At 41.0% G+C, this 18,610-nt stretch overlaps 1 protein-coding gene across 1 annotated transcript in view; it reads right to left on the reverse strand.

The window, feature by feature from the left end:
• The window catches only part of LOC104330914 (putative acyl-CoA dehydrogenase 6), a 93,653-nt gene that overhangs the window by 6,679 nt on the left and 68,364 nt on the right, over positions 1 to 18,610 (reverse strand). The window contains exons 4-6 of the mRNA XM_075419327.1: positions 16,930 to 17,036; positions 10,838 to 11,005; positions 4,748 to 4,921 (exon numbers count right to left, since the gene is read on the reverse strand). Of these exons, the coding sequence (XP_075275442.1) occupies positions 4,748 to 4,921; positions 10,838 to 11,005; positions 16,930 to 17,036 (449 nt within the window). The remainder of the gene's footprint in view (positions 1 to 4,747; positions 4,922 to 10,837; positions 11,006 to 16,929; positions 17,037 to 18,610) is intronic.

An 18,610-nucleotide genomic window follows, 5' to 3' on the forward strand; every position in this document is an offset into this window, starting at 1 on the left:
TTTGAGCAAACTTAAGAGATATCCTGTTTTAAAGAAGAAGAGGGAAAACTTTTCCAAGGCAAACCAGCCTTGAAACAAAGGGCTATGCTATCAGTCTCTGGCAGCTTAGGTGCTGAATTTGTGAATTTTGTTTGGCAAATATGGACCCATGTCACTATGGCAAGCAGTAGTGAGAGGGAGAGAGCTCACAAATCTATCAGTATGAGAAGGGTCACATTTTCTCTTTTCAAAGTACGCATATTCACATCCATTCACATTTAGAGTCTAAATCTGAAATGCAAAATACAACCAAGCCCTGGACTACTACAGCATCCCTTTTCCCACTTGCTGGTTACTGACATGACAGTTCGTTACAGGAGCCTGGTGTGCTTCCATATTCCTTTTTGCATTGCTTTCAAGATCACCCCTATTTAGACTTCATCCCTATACTCCTCTCACATGCAGACTCTGCATCCCACCAACTGGCCCCACCATGATCACTCACCAGCTCTCCCGCAGAGCATGGTTTCTCACATGCTGTCTCCGCATTCCGTAAGGTGTTCAGCTTTTTTCATTCCTTAAATATTTTCCCTTCCTTTCTCAAACAACTACCCCCAACGCTTATTTTTCAAAAGAGCATATACAATAATGTCCTGCTTTCTTCTGCATTAACACACTATGCTGCCACCCTAATGCTGGTTTTCTGGACAGGAAAACAAATTGCTGTTTTCGGGGACATCTCTCGTACAAAGGAATATCCCTGTTCTTCCAAAGGACCATGTAACACAACACTGTAGCATGTGTAACACTAACAGCTTTTTCACTTGTATGTCTACATTCTCCAGCCTGAGAGATGCCAAAGAAAGTGCAAGAAGTGTCTAGGCACCGCTTGCCCCTTGCCCCTAAAGTGATACTTGGGAAGCATGGAGCTGAGTCTGGGCTGCTGGAAGGGAAACTAAACAGTACATGCCAGTGCTAGGAGAGCCAAAGGGAGGTTGGAGGGGTAAGGACAGGGGATTGGTCTTGTGTTGGTCTGTCAGAGCAAGGTGCTCTGGTCTGGCTCATGTGGTTCCCAGCATCCAGCACCAGGGAAAGAAGAGACAAGAAACAGAAAAGAGAAGGCAGGAGCAAGACCTGGTGGGAAGGAACAGAACAGCACCTAAGAAAGATGGAGAGAGATGTTTTACCAGAGCCTGTAGTGACAGGACAAGGGGCACTGGTTTTAAACTGACAGAGGGTAGGTTTAGATCAAACTTGAAGAACGTTTTGGGGTTGGAACTAGATGATCTCTAAGGTCCCTTCCAAGCCAAACCATTCTATGATTCTAAGAAATTTTTTACAGTGAGGGTGGTGAGGCACTGGAACAGGCTGCCCAGAGAGGTGGTAGATGCCCCATCCCTGGAAATATTCAAGCTCAGGTTGGATGGGGCTCTGAGCAACCTGGTCTAGTGAAAGATATTTCTGCCCATGGCAGGGGGATTGGACGCAATGAGCTTTAAAGTTCCCTTCTGACCCAAACCATTCTGTGATGCTATGACTACAGGTACTTAGAGCTATGAGCATAGCTCTAACATGGCAAAGCTCAGCTACGCAGCAAACAGCAACAACATGCAGCATGTCATGAATACCATGACTGCCAACAGCCTCGTACAACATAACAGCACACAATACTTCAACAGTCCTAAGTACAGAGAAATGCCATTCTTAACAGTGAAACTCATTTTCTCTCTGAACTTTTTTTGTTCTGTGTATTTGTTCCCTGTTTTTTCATACAATCTTCTCCACAACCTCAGATAAACTTGGCCGTACAGGTTTCAACTGACAGCACATGCAGGAAATGTTACTCTAGGGCAGCCGAAGGAATGCATGGTCTACCACACAGCCGAGAACTGTGAAAGCACTTGAAGTTGCCAGATGCAGAACAATCTTTCCCTCGTACCTCCATCCAACTTATATTTTTCCACTTGAAACTTCTGCTCACTGTAAGCACACTTTGCCTTGCTACGTTTCCTCTCAAAACAAAAGGAAATTAATGTATTTTTCTTAGGCTGTGGCTGATCACTCTCTAGTGAGAGGTAAAGTGTGCTCCAAGCTGAGCAATCTGTCTCTTAAGGACGTGCATTGCCCATGCAAAAGGATCTGTCATCCTGCTTACTGGCCATGACTCAATGGTGCTCGTAAAACTGAGACTACAGGAGCAGATAGAAGTCATTAGAAAAGTGCCATTCTGCTCTCTCACACACACTGAACTCCCTCTTTGCCTCTGAGTTAAGCAATTCACAAAAATACTGTTTGCTTTCTTGCCATAGCAACGTTCTTTTCCGGTGATCAGTGCAACAGGTCCACAAATGGACGGTGTTTACCGAGTGTCACAACATGGGAGAGATATGTGGCAGCTCTTCGCTTTCAATGAAGCAAGAAACACGGTGACTTTTACCAATGCCTTTGACAACGTGTCACTTGGAAGAAAAGACCACACCTGTGACCAAATTTTGCAATTCCAGGAAATTAGTTTTCCATTTGTACTTTAAATCTGACTGAAAATTCATTTTTAAAGTAAAAAAACAAAAGGTGAAGAAGAAAGAAAACAAACTCCCCACACGTTCTGAAATCTGGCCACAAATAATATAATTAACAAACACAGAGAAGGCTGGAGAACACAATACTAAAAATACATAAAAACAAAAAAACAAAACAAACCCCCCCAAACACAACACCACCTGAAAAGGAAAGAAAGAAAATACAGGCAGTCAAGTGCCTCTTCTAAGTTTTAGGGAACAGTGAAAGCGAAGATGCCAGGACTGGCCCCCAAAGCGTTTAAAAGTAAACTGATGATTCTCAGCGTTACATGAATAGTTATGAAATGGGATGAAATGTCCTTCTGAGGGCCAGAAACAAGGACTGGGATTACATACGCAGACCTAATCACAAAGCTACAGAAAGCATGTACATAGTTTGGCACATCTACGCCTTCAGCAAAACACTTGTAGCTGAATATATGTAAAACCATTGGCAGGACTGGAAGCTAACAACTAGATGTTGTGGTGTAACAAACCGCACCCATCGAGCACCTGGATCCCTTCTGAATGCCGGTTACTCTTTTTTTCCTGCTTACCACAACTGGTTTCCTCTGAAGTTTGCAGCTTGGCCCAGACCATGGGTCTTGTCCCTGCTCCCAGCACTTTCATGCATTTTTCCATCAGATAGTGGATAAAAGGAAAGCTGGGGGGCCCAGCAAGGTATAATACATTGGTCACCGCGCTGCAGGAGGCAGCTGCCTCTCCCTTGGTGAACCCCAAGGCTCTTCCTCGTTGATGGTCCCTGCCTGGCCGTGGCGGGGGGAGCGACGATGCCCTCCCCAGACAGATCATCCAGGGCGAGGGTTTGCCTGCTCCTGCCAGGTTTTTCTGGGTGAAAAGAATTGAAACCTGGTGTCTCTCTTCCTGCCAGAGCGCGGTGACTGCCGGGCAGTTGTGCAAGGCTGGACAGTACCAAGCTGCCAGTGGTTTTAACAGGAGTGATCTAACCTGCCAGGCTTCGTGTTCTGATGCTGTCAGTGCGCGTCACTTTTGCCTGAGACATGACTAACACCGTGGGCTACTCTGCTGCCTGGGGAGTATCACTGCAGCCCAGAGTTTCTGATTGTATTGTTTAATTTAGATTTCAAACTAAGCATAAAAATGCACAGTCCATGTCCTTGCAGTCTGTGTACACCTCGATTAAAGCAGGAGCAGCAGTACATCATGTCTCCTGCTTGTCCGAGTCTGCAGTGGCATCCCTTGCAAGTCTAACCTCCTGTTCTTTGCTAAAACTACTCTCACATTTACTCTTTATCTCAGGTTGAACTAAGAATTTGGGCCCAAATCAAAGATTTTTTTAAAGCATTTGAACGTCAAAATATTTGGTCTGGGATCAACACACAACAGGGAGTGATTTTTTGTTCAGTCACTGAACCAGAAAATCACTTCTCAGAGTACCTGATTCCCCAGCCACACACCTACAGTAACAGACGGGGTACACACAGGAGCACAACTATGGTGAGAGTATTTATACAACCCTGAAATTTAAAAAGGGCCAATATTCTTACAATGAACGACATTACATCTAAGTTGAAGAAGCAAGCACTGTGGAGTGGGGGGGAAAGTTGGGAAGCTGAAAACGGACAATCCAGACCCTGATCTGGTTACCTGGAATATCCAGAATCCGTATAACCCAGATTTACAGATTCAAGTACAGTCTGAATTCAGAGTAACAGGAACTCTGTAACAGCAGAACTTCAGGGAAAGGAATTTGGTGCTGTAACACTTATGTCCCAAGTGTACAGAGGTAAAACAGACCCGCAAAACAAAGCTCTTACATCCTGCAAGGGGCACTTCTTTACACAGCCACTGAGGTTAATTTTTAAAATCCAGGACAAACATCATAGCTTACTGTACTACAGGAAAAGTCACCGTCCTTCTATTTCATGCCAGTATTTTGATAGCCTTTGTACTATATTTGTAGCAGACATAACATGATGCCATATTTTATCAGCAGAAAAGCACCAAGAAAAACAAGGCAAAACCAGCCTCTGTGATGCCTCAGGAAACATTTTCTGTTTCAAGTTTTCCTAAGAAAGGGAAGGTTGTCTGTATCCAGGCTATGACAGATTTCAAAACCAGATCGTAAGAGGTCATTGCAGTTTACAATGAAAGGAAAGTGCTGTTAGTCATGCGAAGGGTGACCCCTGCGTCCCTGCCCAGCCCCAGGAGCACAAACCATGACTTACCAGTGGCTACTCCCCACAGCCGCTCTTCTTGGAATTGCAACATCTGGTATGTAAAACCCTTTCCTTCCTCACCGATGAGGTTTTTCCTGGGGACCTTTACGTCTTCAAAAAAGATCTGAGCTGTGTCCGATGACCTCATGCCCAGTTTGTCTATCTTTTTAGCAACATGAATGCCTGAAGGAAAAGGGGTATTAGGCCACAAAAACCAGAAGCACTATGTACAAGCCCAGCATTTTAAGAAAGCAAAGTTTGCAGATATGAAGGTATGTGCCAAGACTACAGTGAAACCTACCTTTAGGAAAAAAATAAACAGTATTCTGGAATTTAAGAGTAAAATGGCCCACTTCCTATTTTAAAGTTTTTCCATTTTATTTAACTAGCAAATCAGAAACTGCAATTGCAAAGGTTCCACTTTTCATTATGTCCCCAAACAATAACTGTTTACTAGTAGCAATAATCTTACTTCATGCATGTCTTGAAACAATTCAATATTTATTTGCTTGTGTTTGATTGTTAGTGCACTATAATAAAATGCTGGAATTCAATTTAGCAGTATTTGCCAAGTGCCTGCACTGCTGTGAAACAGTAGAGAATACTAAATAATGGCAAAAACAGAGCTATGTTTTAAGCTGCAAGTAGAGAATTTCTCCTCCTGGAAATCCTCTTCCTTCCCTGTCTTCCACGTTTATCCTCCCCTTTCTAGCCTATCCTGATTTTTTTTGGTACCTATAGAAGAGAGTCTATAATCACACTACTTGCTTTTTTCCTAATAGCAAAAACTTGACTCAAATTCACAACTGCTACAAACATCCAACAATTCCATATCAACTCCAAATTTTGTTAAAACTATGTATTTTATAATTGCCTACAAAATATTGTTTAGTTCATCTAGGTAGTCACAGAAGGGTTCATAATGATCACAATTCATTCCTCTGTGTTTTAATGCGGACATGCTTGCGAAGAGGGTTTGCTTCCCTGCAGACCTCCCTACGCAGCGCTGACTCTGACCCCACGTGTAATGGGCTGCCGGAGATGAGCCCGGTTCCTCCAGGTCTGGCCACGCTCCTGTTGTTTGTTTTTTCATAGCTACAAGTTCTTTTTTGCCACTGTTCAGATGGAATCATGGCTTACCCCTGTGCCAGGAGAATTTAACAGACATCCACTGATCTTTCGTGGCAGTTTCCCTATCTTCAGTAACTACCTCCTTGTTGCTCTGGGGCTAATGCGAATATTTGGGATGGAAGGCAAGAATGTTTTGGAGGTAAACTGGGGTGAGCAAGGTTCCTTCCAATCCAAGCCACTCTATGATTCTGTGAGGAACCTGGTTTAGTGGAAGGTGTCCCTGCCCGTGGCAGGGGGGTTGAAACTAGATGATCTATAAGATCCCTTCCAATCCAAACCATACCTATGATTCTGTATGAGGATTTGTGCAAAACATGCTGATCACATCTGCCAAGTCAATATACGTAGAAGAACAGCCCTCCAAACCAGCATATATGTCTATGCAGAAAACAAAACATTTCACTACCCAGATACATGGTATTCTAATGAGTTGTGTGATGAGGGGGTATTCTGGCAATATTTTCCTCTTTATTCTATGTTTTTTTTGATTTCTCTACTACTCTGTAACACTGCTTAGTAGGAGTTGGTCACCACACAGAATGTTGTGGTCCCTCCCTGTACTTGTTTGTACCTTGCCATCCTTCATGGCTTTCAGTCAACATTTTTTTCTGAACTAATATAGACATCTCAACTTCTACTGACAGGACGCCTTCAGCCATGTGAAAATTATTTTGGTTTTACAGGCAGAAGCAGCTGGCCGTCATTCCCTTTAAACTCACTCTTTCTGGCTGCATTGAACAAGGTTATGGAAAGTTTCATTTCTCTGCCGAGATGAAATGCTGACACTATTTCCAAATGCCAAGACTGCTCTCAGAATAAGGTCCACATAGACTTCCACACCTTCCACTCAAGACTCTTCTCCAACAGCCAATCTGTAAACACATTATGTGTCAGGAATGCTTGCTTTGATATGTGTTCAGCACAGGAAGAAAATCAGGACAGCTGTATAAAAATTTTTGACTCTTGGACTGAAAATTATCCAGTAATTTGGACTCAGTCATGACAAAAAAGCATTTGTGGTTTGTTTCTGTATTAAAATCAGAGCTAAACAAATGCACATCGAACCATTTACAAGCCCAAATGATTTCTGGAACTTCTTTTCCCGTTGGAATATTACTGTTTGGTTTCTTTGAGAGTCTCAGACATCATGTCTTCTGACTACTTCCAGCTGGTTTTATGCAATCACTGCTCTTCACTCATATGAAGATACACTGACTGCTCTTGTTAGTGGGTGGTTTACTAAGGACCCTGCTGGAAAAAAAGCAGCTACTGCCAGATCTTTATACTGCTAAATCAGTCCTCTTGTGTACTTCCCCAGATCCACATACAACAACTAGTGAAGCCAGCTCTTACAGGTTTGGTATGAGAAGCTAAATATGTTAATGATTGCTATCCACACTTCTTCCAGATATTGGGTTGTGTGTTCAAGTTTCCTGAATCCAGCAGCATCCCCTCTTTGTCGTGCCTTACCAGTTTCACTTGCTCTTTGATTAATTTATGTTTCTCATTCAGAAGGGGGCCAAACTGCACCAGCCTCAGGTAGTGCCCCCTCTATTGCTAGCACATGCTTTACATTTTTCCTTTTTTGAAGGCAATGATACATAATCATCTCTTTGGGTACAATATGGGCATCAAAATCTTCCTTTACTTAGTTTACTTATCTTCATTCTCTTCATAAGCGGTACTATATACTAAAATCTACCAGCAGCAGTAGAAATCATCTGCCCAGATAACTCCTGGAGTTTGTCTATATTAAATAAATCACAAGCCATCCAATCACACACAAATCTCAATCTAGTAAGGCCATGTGCCTGACTTACTAAAATCACTAACAGAGCCATTTGTGCTACTTGTACCAGTGTCACTGAGATGGATTGCTATGTCTCTTCCTGGGCAGTTCTTCCCAGGCGTATTTGATTTTTCATTTTCTCCCACTCCTCCAGCCTTCTGACAAGCTCTTTTATTTCCTGTATTCTATCTTTAGCAAAAAGCAGTCGCTCTCTCCTGACACCATTTAGTGCTATTACAAATGGGAAGAGGCACATTTTAAATTGCAGCCTGAGAAACATGCTCTTTCCCCTTTCCTGGATGCTCTTCTCTTTATTATCTCCTCCTTGCAATCTACCCTGCTGCTATCTGAGGACTCGGAGGACAAACCAGTGTGCAAATAGTTACCAGATTAGGGCTGCAAGCCATTTGTCTGTATATCTTGCACACAGATGTTTTATGACTTGTTATATTCTCTTTCATCATACCAGAAATTCAGTGCTTTTTTTTTTTTTAAGACATCATTAGTATGACGAGTATTCACCAAATTTGGTTATCTACTGTAAGTCCAGACTGCCATTATCCAAATTCCCTTTATGAGGAATGTACTCAGCAGCGTCTGTCAAATCTAGACCATGATTTGATTCACCCCAGAACAGACACTGTATACACCTAAAATCAGAAGCAGCAAATCCTAATTCATATCTCCAATAAACTACCAGTTGTTGAAGTTAACAACCCACTTTCAGACTTGGAACTTCTTTTCTTTTTATCATCACATTATACAAGTACAAAACAATTAAGATTTTAATGAAAAATGCTGGACTAGCCTCCCATGTCCTTCCAGCTGCCAGCAAGGAACGAGTTATCGCTGCACCACGGATCCCTTCCTTACGCTGCCATATAGGCTGGTGACTGCAGCAGTTAGTCAGACACAACACACTCATTCTCCGTTGCACGTTCTTGAGCTTTGACACACGTACATCTACAGATGCTTGATAGTGCATCACTCTGCGATGTCCTCCAGACACTTCCCGTACAGTCTTGGTCTGCTGCCCTTCAAGGAGTGCAATCTCTGGCAGACAGACATCCTTAGGATGTACCAAAACAGCTGGAGCTTCCTCCTCACATCTGTGTCAAATGGCAGCCTTTTCATACTTTTCCTCTTTGTCTTCCTGAAAAATCTCACTTCTGACACGACCCACCCACTGAGCACAATCAACCACCTTAATACTTTATTTCAAAAGGTCTCCAATCTTGGTATAGTGACCTTTTCGGAGGTTGATATCTGTATCGCACAGAAGAATGAAAGCATACACACTTTGAGGAGAGCAATTTCTGTTTCTAGGAAGACTGATGTATCTCTGCACATCAGTTTCAGGTGACTCAGGCAATTTTTCTACTCAAAATCTATTTACAACAGGTAAAGCAGGTCTGTATGGCCTAACAACACCGCTCCATGAAGCTACAATGACTCACATGTCTTTTTGGAATAAGCAAAGTAGCTGAAACCCTCCCAGTTAATTTCTGTATATTTGATCTGCCTCTAACAGTGGGTTGGCTGCTTTGCTGGTTTTGGAAAACTGACCTCAGAGAAGCAGTATTGCATTTGTGCTCTGACCCTTTCATAAAAAATCACAAGGACGACTTCATGCAGATGGCTGGTAAGTGAGTTCACCTGGAAATTCAGGGAGATTCTGGCTCTGAGTTACATGTTCGCTCATCACTTATCAGTAAGGACTAAGCCAACAACTAACAAAGCAGCTCAGGTCCATCTGCTGTGAGCTCCCATGCAAAACCTGTCTTGCATGAGCAGAGGTTGTAGGGACTCACAACGCACTCGGAACTTGTTTCATTCCCAAGGCAACTCACTTACTTGGCTTACTCCATACTGAAATTCACTCACAGCACATTCCCTTAAGTAGTTCTCATCACCCTCTTTTGCAACATTGGAGACCTGGATTTTGTTCGCAGTCTGATCCATTAAGTGAACATACAGATCTTCACTGCCATGGTGGTGTCCCTACTCATGAAATGCTGACAATGACATATATATTGTATATAAAATACTCTGAATTGAATGAACAAAAATGCCATCAGTTTTAGTATTTCATATTAATATATATGTTAATATACATTGTTACATATTCAATAGATATTCTATATTTTAAATGTGTTAAAATATGATACATTCAAGGAATTTATATATTACATAACTTTTAAAACATGGAGTGAAAACCAAAAAGGTGTAAAAACTTTTGAACAGATGTTAAAACTGTTCAAAATTATTTTTGAATATGAAGAAAATACACTGCAAAAGGTCCCTGTCAACATAGCCTTAACTCTGTCCTCTCTGAATGATGTCCTTTACGCATACAGCACATCTTTCCTGCAAGGTCTGCAGACTACTCAGGAACAGACATCGTGTGGACTGTACCACTGAAACTTGTACCCATACACACCAAGTTTGAAATCTCTAAACTCCTTATCCTTGCATTTTCACATGTTTGAGAATCACTTTCAATGTTTTCTGAAGAAATAAGACAGTCATCTTCATTCATTGAAAAAAGAAATATATATTCTGTTCATCAGTTGTAGTACAAAAACAGGAAAGAGCTGAATGCTATTTCAGACAGATAATTTAAGAACTTCTTACATGTAATTCATATGTAGCAAAGATCTATGTAAATAGCATAATATGTTATTTATTTTGTGGACTATTTGTCTCTTCAAGCCTTTTGGGGGCCGAAAACCAAGATAGAAGTTTTCTGGAACTTCTACAAAACTAAAAGACACTGGATGTTACAAATTTTTAAAAAAATTTTGGCTCTATTTTTAATGATTTCTTTGAGGAATTAATTTTGTCCTTGGCATTGACTTGTCTATTCATTCTCACGGAAAGTTATGAAATATTCCCACACAAATGCATCTGAAAAAGGACTCTCCGTATAAAATTATTTGGGAGCCACAAGCTGAAGTCTGCAAAATATTTAACTTCCTTCTTGTTTCCTCCCGTCCCCTACTTTTTTGTGGAAGCGTGCAAGTGCATTTCAGAACCAACTTTATGACAGTGAAACACTTAACTTAGAAGAGCATTTATGAGTGTAGTCCTTTTTGTCAAACATCTTTCCTTCTTCTACTGTGCATACACAAACCCACCAATAAAATCAAATTAGAAGAGAAAGAGTTCTGTGTTATTACCAGGTAGATTCATTGGCAGACATATGAGAGACTTATTTCGATGGGGAGGTCCTTCACTGGTGTTTGCCAGCAGGCACATCCAGTCTGCTTGGCACCCGGACGTAGTCCACATCTTACCACCATTTATGACATACTCATCGCCTTTTCTCACAGCTGTTGTCTTGATACCTATTTCGAAACACAGGAAAGCAAGGGTTATTCTCGTGAAGGATGGATAAGCTGGTCCCTGTACAACTGGCAGGGTCACTCCCTTGCTTTCAGACAGTCAACTAACACTTGGTTTTCCCTTCATACCCCCCAAGTCCTCTGACCCTTCCAGTCTGCACAAGGCCAACCCATACGGACAACTCTTGGAAAGCAAGCCAGGGCAACCAGACCACTTCTCTCACCCTCCTTTAGGTGGAGTCTTTATCCCTGTGGATGAAAGCAGAAAATTTTCCCAAAGTAAATCCAGTCATCAAAAACTCAGGCCAGAAACATTTCCGTCTGCTGCGATCTGTTATATGTTTCTGTGACTGCATGTTAGTCACTGAGGAGGCCATTAATTTCAGAGTCCTGACTTAAACAAACATAAGCCTCAATATCTGTGTATGCATAAAGATATACATACACGCACTTCCTGCATGTTCTTGGTCAGAATGGCGTAATAAATTCAAAATTAGTACACTTTCAAAAGGCCAAGTCTAAATGCTAAGAATGTCTGTACATGAAGGGGTTCTAAACACCCGCTATTCATGTCTCCGGGAAAAAACAATTTTATTTTCATCCATGAGTGTTCACATCACCCTGCAAGCAGCCCTAGCTAGCTGTCACAGACAGCTGGAGTGAATCATTAGTTATTATTTACACTCCAGCAGAGTTTCCAAAGAGCTGGCTTCTTCCCCCTGCAACTGAACTTCTTCAGCTAAAACCCCAACTGAGGAAGACTCTCCAACGGATATCTAGCTGTAAGTAGGTGACGGTATAAGAGAACCCTACACTGCACCCCTATGAGCACCTGTAAATCCAATGAGACTACAAAGTCCATAAGAGCCCACCTACTGAGGAGAGCAGTAGACTTGGAGGGTAGGAGTCACAGACACCAAGTAGGGTGGGCAGGCACATTTAAGTCAGCTGGTTATACCTTCATACACAGCCACCTCAGTCTGCACATGAGCCATCTTCCCAACAGCTCTGAACATAAACCAAAGCAAAACCAAGCATCTGATCTTCATTTACAAGATAAATTGGGACTGAGGTCAGCACGGCTGAAAAGAAGTCTTGCCAGTGAAGGAACTGGGGAAAAATGATGGGACAAAATTGTATAAAGTACAGGACAAGTGAATATCGGATACAGCAATGCTTGAAGGAACTTACAAGCAGATAATGATGAACAGCAAGGGAAAGAGATAATAGTAATGTGGATAAAAACAGTATCCACATAGCTATTCAGTCAATGAAAGGACTATGCCAAATCTGTCCAAGGCACTTGATATGAAATCTGTATAATAATGAAGGCTAACAAACTGAAGGAATCTAAAGTACTAATGCTCATATTACATGGACACAGACACTGGACAATCATATACATGGAGACTAAATAATAAATGAAGGACACATAAGAGCCAGAATATGAAATATGACACTGAACTGAAGCAGTGTGAAAAGGATGGGAGCAGATACAGTGATTTACATCACACATCCCTTTGTTGTGAAACAGCTCCTGAAAAGATTAGATAGAGGTCCCATGGAAGGTCTGCAGAGGAACAATGAGCACTGTGATGTTATCACAAACGTAAACAGTTCTTGCAAGCATGGCGTCACAGGGGACTAACCACCCAAATACAGATTAAAGAACAAATGCCTTACTAATGGGAATGTTCAAGTACTCCCAGATGTGATGGTTGACAGTTTGCTTCAAACACTTGAAAAACGACTATTTAAAATCAACTTACAAAGAGTTGATTCACTTTAATTAGAAGAAAGATGATCAAGTCAATAAGTTTTATGTTTAAAATACAGCAGGCTTTGAAAACCTACTTAACAATTTACTAAAGGCAAGTGGACTGTCTTACGCATATGGCTATGAAGATAATTGGGAATATCTGACTGTAATTATTCTTCCTGATACAGTGTAGTTCTGGGAAAAGGCTACTTCAGTGGGTGCTCCATGACTTATTTTTGGCAGGTCCACTCCACTAGCCCTGTAGTGCCTATAACTCAACAAGTTACAGAGCATGCTGTGAGGGCCCCTGCTAGGAAAGACCACAAGGCATATGATACAACTAGTGCCATATAAGCAACTAGGGCTGGTCCCTTCGTCATTCAAATCTCAACATACTTGAGCCTCAAGTTTTCTTCTCCATTGTGCTCTTCAGTTCAGACATGCATTAAAATAGATTTGACAAAAAGCAAGGTTGGCTTCAACTTTTAAGGTCAACATTACGATCAAAGATAGGCAATGCATATCCTAAAAATAAAAAATGAAGAACATATATCTGGAATTTACATCGTCAACACAGGAAAAAAAAACAGCAAACTTGCACAAAATAGCTTCAAGTCTAACTGAATGAATAATCACTTCAAAAAACAGGAGATGGCCTACAGGAAATGAGAGAGATTAATCATCAAAGTGAGCTACAGCTTGGAGGTCAGAAAGAAAGAACTGCCACAGATCAAACTATGTTAAATCTTGCAAATGAAACCAAACAAAACTGAAGAAGACTGAGCCGGCAAACAAAAATGTTTCAGCAACAGAAATGAAAAAAGAATGGGAAAAAGAGTCAGGCATATAGAGGATGCCTCAAAACTAAAGAAATATTTCACATGAGTTTACAAAAAGTTTCACAATATAGCTGACAAAGTAAGAAATCTTCAGGAAGGACTGTACAGAAATTAAAAAATAGTGAAAAGAGAGGTTGTTGGTTTTAGCAATCTGCACAGCCTCAGAATACATTTGGAGAGAAAAGACAATTCAGTTTACCAGTAGTATCTTATTCAAAACCAACCTGATTAGTTTATTATGAAAATAGATTTTCTAGAGGAAAGCAGAACAGAAAAAATCCTGTTAGACCCAAGCAAATTCAAATTGGTGCTACTAGGTAACTATGACTTAAAATTTTGAAAATGTAAGAATTAGGACAAAACTGGAAATGTGGACAAGGAATTCGGCAAAGGGGAAATTGCATCACGTTGCATTAAAAGAGGAAGTGCTGATGTGCAGGGTTGGTACTATTGCAGCTCCCCCTTGGATATCAGCCTTCGGACAAAACCTATTGAGTATCTCCACTAGTGATCTTTAGAAGAAGGATAGAAATACACTCATGAAATTTACTGGTGACACAAACTTGGGAGACGTCACCAACACAGACAACTGAGGTATCGCCCAGCAAGAAAGGAATGATCTTGAGTTTTCAAATTCAACATGGCAAGTACAAGTACTTAGGTGCAAAGTAATAAGAATGGTTACTGTGTCTTACAATTTTTGAACAGCAAACCACTAATGAAGATGATCTGCATAGTTAATTACAAGATTCATAAGCCAGCAAACTGTTGTGTAACATTACATATCAGAAGGTAGTATTTCTAATAGGGTCAGAGAAGCATTTGTGCCATTATAGACACCATGTGCAGTTTTGGTTTTTCATGCTTAAAAAAGATGACCTAAACCCAGAAAACCAGAAAGACAGGATTCCACCGAGACAAAATGGGGCAAAACATCTATTTTGAAGAGGTAGATATGAACAGGGTTACGTGATGCAGTTGCCTGGAAGACATAACTCGAAGAAAGAGCAAATGTCTTCCGTGATGTGTTCCTACATATTCCTCCCAGACTACCAGCAGAACACTACATAAATTGCAGAATAGTATTGAGATAGAATGAGAAAAAAACATTAAAAACCAACACAAATGTGTATGCTTTGTGGTACCAAGAATCCTGAAATTAAAGAAAGATGCTTTCTATACCAACTGTTCTGTACTGTTCTGCTTCTCAAGTCATCTCTGTGCTAGTTTTGTTGCACATGGTCAATACTATGTACAATATAGAACAACTACGTTTGAAAGCAGACAGGTGCTCCTTCAAATTGGCTTGAAATTTATATTAGACTAATATACACAGTTCTTTTTGTTCTGTTGAATTTTGATTAAATTAATTCCAGGCACTTTTAACTTCTCATGTAGAGAAACAGTTTTTTCCTTCTGTGTTCGCAACACCTTCAGCAATTTTGGAACTGGCAGAAGAAAATACCAGAGATACCTTACTCTGTGTCATTCTTCAGTTTATTATATACACCAGCTCAAACAGCAGAAGCATGTCCCCAACCTTCACATGTGAATAGTTGCTATGCTTTACTACCCCTGCACGTATCTAAGGGAGACAAACATCCCAACAATATGAGAAACCAAAAAAAGTATTAAGTGCAGTTTCACATAGTTCAGTCTACTTTCAAGCTGGGCCACCTGGAGATAATATGTTCTCTCTGCCTCATGCAAACCAGTGCTACTCAGAACATAAGCTAATGCTGTTCATGTCTACATTGTCCATTTAATTACCCTTTAGAAGCATTGTAAGCTGGTTTCTACATTTACACCAGGGATCAGATCTTCCATGAAAGGTGAAAAAGTATCATCATTTCATCCTGCAGTCTGCCCACCAGCTGCCATCTGGGTTAATCAGATCATTCTAGTCGATTCCAAATTTCTCTTTAACTTTATTAATCCAAGAGTATCATAACCATTAAACTAGACAATAATCAACATGCAGCTAAAAGTACGTTTATGTTGCTTATTATCTGGAACACTGCATCAAAAAATGAAAATCATATTTTGAAAGTTCTGATAATCATCTAATTAAACTAGAGGCATTAGTTAAAATAAATGATGTTTTATTTCCCACTTTATCAAAATTCAAATTTCAAATTATTTTAATGAAAACTCTATAAAAATTATGGATTTTTTCTTACAAACAAAATAAATTAACTAGAAAGAAAAACAGCAATGGATCATGCCGGAAGATTTCGTCCCATAATTTCATCATCCCCATTAACTCTCCTGAAAACTACCAGCTGCACCCTGGTTCTAACACTGAATAATTATCTATTTGTCTTGAGAAAACAACACGAGTTTGGTCAGGGAGATGGACATAGGACTCTGCTGATCAAAAAGCGTCAAACTCGGCGATTTTGTCTGCAGGGAGACTTTGTCTCAGTAATGTGTTAGAGCACAATGTGCTCAACTTAGCCATCCTGAGTGCAACAACAAAACCTCTAAAAGTGGTTTCTTGTCACTCCATTTTCTTTGCAGTCCACAATTCACAGTCAGATGAGGTATCTTTTACTTTTTCTACAGTATCTGTTTTAATTTAATTGTTCAAACTACCTACTGCCTCAGGCACTTCAGAACAATAGCTTCATTTGTCCATGTTTTTAAACATATTCTTGCACTAAGCCAAGAAAAACAGTTGCATGCAAAGTAACTAAATCACAAAGATAATAGATTTGACATGGCCAGTTCTTCATTAGCTCTAAATAAAACAATCACCAGTTCAGAAACATTTTTGCTGAACAGGAATGACAGAAGGGGCTGAGGTGAGACGAGAGGAACCCACCGTGAAAGGGATGCCATCATTTTCAGAATGGACTAGCTCTGCAGTTTGCTGGTGTTCAGTGGAGAGGTCTGTTTCAAGAAAGTGCAAGTTGAATGGGCCACACACCCCATCACGTACACCTGCAGGTTTGCACAACTGATGGTGGCTGTGCAACTACAGCGGCGAGCTCAGACAGAACACGGGAGGCAGCAGCAGGAGAGGTGGACAAACTCTAGGAGAAATCCATGGCCAGCATGACAGCTGCATATTAATCTGTTGTGCTCAGCCCATAATGGGTTATAGATATTGATTCACTGACAAATGCATTCAATCTGATTGCTTTTGGATGCATCAGAGGCATGCAGTGCTGCTCCTGGAATATTACTTTTTGCCCTCACCACAACAGATTTTCCTTCCTTTGTATTTATTAAAAATGATAGCAGCAAAGGGAAGGGTCAGGGAAAGCAGATTCTTTCCATTAAAATATCAGGCTGTCTAAAATTGGCAATTTGCTAGGTTAACTTACTTGCGACATCTGACCCAGCTCCAGCTTCACTGACTCCCAAGCAAGCCACAAAATCTCCAGCTATAGTTGGTGCAAGAAACTGTTTTTTCAACTCATCAGAACCAAACCTGCAACAACAGAATGAAAAAGATAGGATATTAAAGGCTTTTGAAGGTAAACTTTATTTACAAGTTAGTTACAAATTTTGTTCTACCCAGAGAGTGATCAATTTTCATATGACTAGGTAAAACCTGTCCCAGAGCCAAAAGACAGAATAGATACCCTCCAAAGCTATGATTCAGAGCCTTCACAGGAAGCACAGCCACAATCATTTTAAACAAGGCTTTCACAAGAATTCAGGCATCTTTCTCCCACAGAAATGTGTGGTCTAGATGCCCAAAATCTGATCTTTATGACTGTTGTTTTGTTTTGTTGTTTTGAACATAGTCCCTGGGGTTTCCCCTCAGTGCTCCTGCACCAGTCTGCAGTCAGCCAGGATGAAGGACTTGCTTTCTGCCTGTCTTCTGACTTCTGCACCAGCTCTTTGCCATGTTTTAGTGGTAGTTGAAAAGTTATGACATGTGATGGCCACCCTCTGCAAATATCTGTGTTTACAACATTAATACTTCACATCTGTAGTTAAATCACACAGTGAAATCCATTAGTGCCTCTTCCCAGATGTTCTTTTAGTCCCCACAAAAACAAAAAGGCCAACAGCAAACTGTTGACGGCATTTTAACACAAAAAATTCACTTAGCCATATTTCAATTCAGCTAAGAAGCACCCTCTTTTTTTCCAGCCTTTAGCTGCTTTCATTGATTCAAAACACGGTCCATCTCATTTCACGGTTGATTTTGTCCTAACTAACATTCACTGATTTGGTCTTGCAGCGTGAACAGTGAGCTCATGGTTTAGTTCCTGAACCTCTCTTGTGCTAGATGGAAAAAATCCTCGGGTCATGTCTCTTCTGTGAGCAGAAATCCCTAAAAGCCAGGTTCCTCCTCAGCCTCCTCTTCAGTGTGAGGTGTCCCAGGTCAGTGCCTCCACTCATCTCCCTGGGCTGGCTGTCTGCCTAAGCATGCTGCAGTTACCTGGGCCCTCCTTCAGAAACACTGCCCCAGCACTCCCAAAGGAGCGATCCCGTTTCAGCTAAGACTCTGACCCTTCCCCTCCACTCCAGCCTGGACACAGAACAGCCAAAGGACACGGGACAGCCAGGGAATGGGCTGGGAGCTGGCAGACACTTGCCCTTTGTGCACACAAGGAGCTCAATTCCTAGTCCTATCCCTGCTGATAATCACGGCAGCAATCCCAAATAAATACAACATGCGAGCTTGGAGTGTTTACTCCTCCCTCCAGCACACTGGGACAATGTCCCCTGGTCTGCTACACGGTCTACTTTTTTTTTTTCTTGCCCTTAGGCCATGATCAAGTACAGCCAGCTGAACATTCATCAGACAAAAACAACCCCAACCAACAACATGAAAAAACAGATTATGAGAGGAGCTAGCAGGCATTTTTGGCAATGCTTTCTGATGCTTAAAACTTTGCCAACCTTTAGTTATTTAAACAGAGGATTTCCATGACAGGAACTTTTCTCAGAATAATGTTTTTGGTTTGATATCTTTGTTTAGTTTAAGTTCCAGAAAATAGTTCAGCTCTTCCCAAAAATGAAGCTACAGAACAAATTATTTTGCAATAC

This window comes from Opisthocomus hoazin, chromosome 4 (genome assembly GCF_030867145.1).
Source record: "Opisthocomus hoazin isolate bOpiHoa1 chromosome 4, bOpiHoa1.hap1, whole genome shotgun sequence".
NCBI lineage: Eukaryota > Metazoa > Chordata > Aves > Opisthocomiformes > Opisthocomidae > Opisthocomus > Opisthocomus hoazin.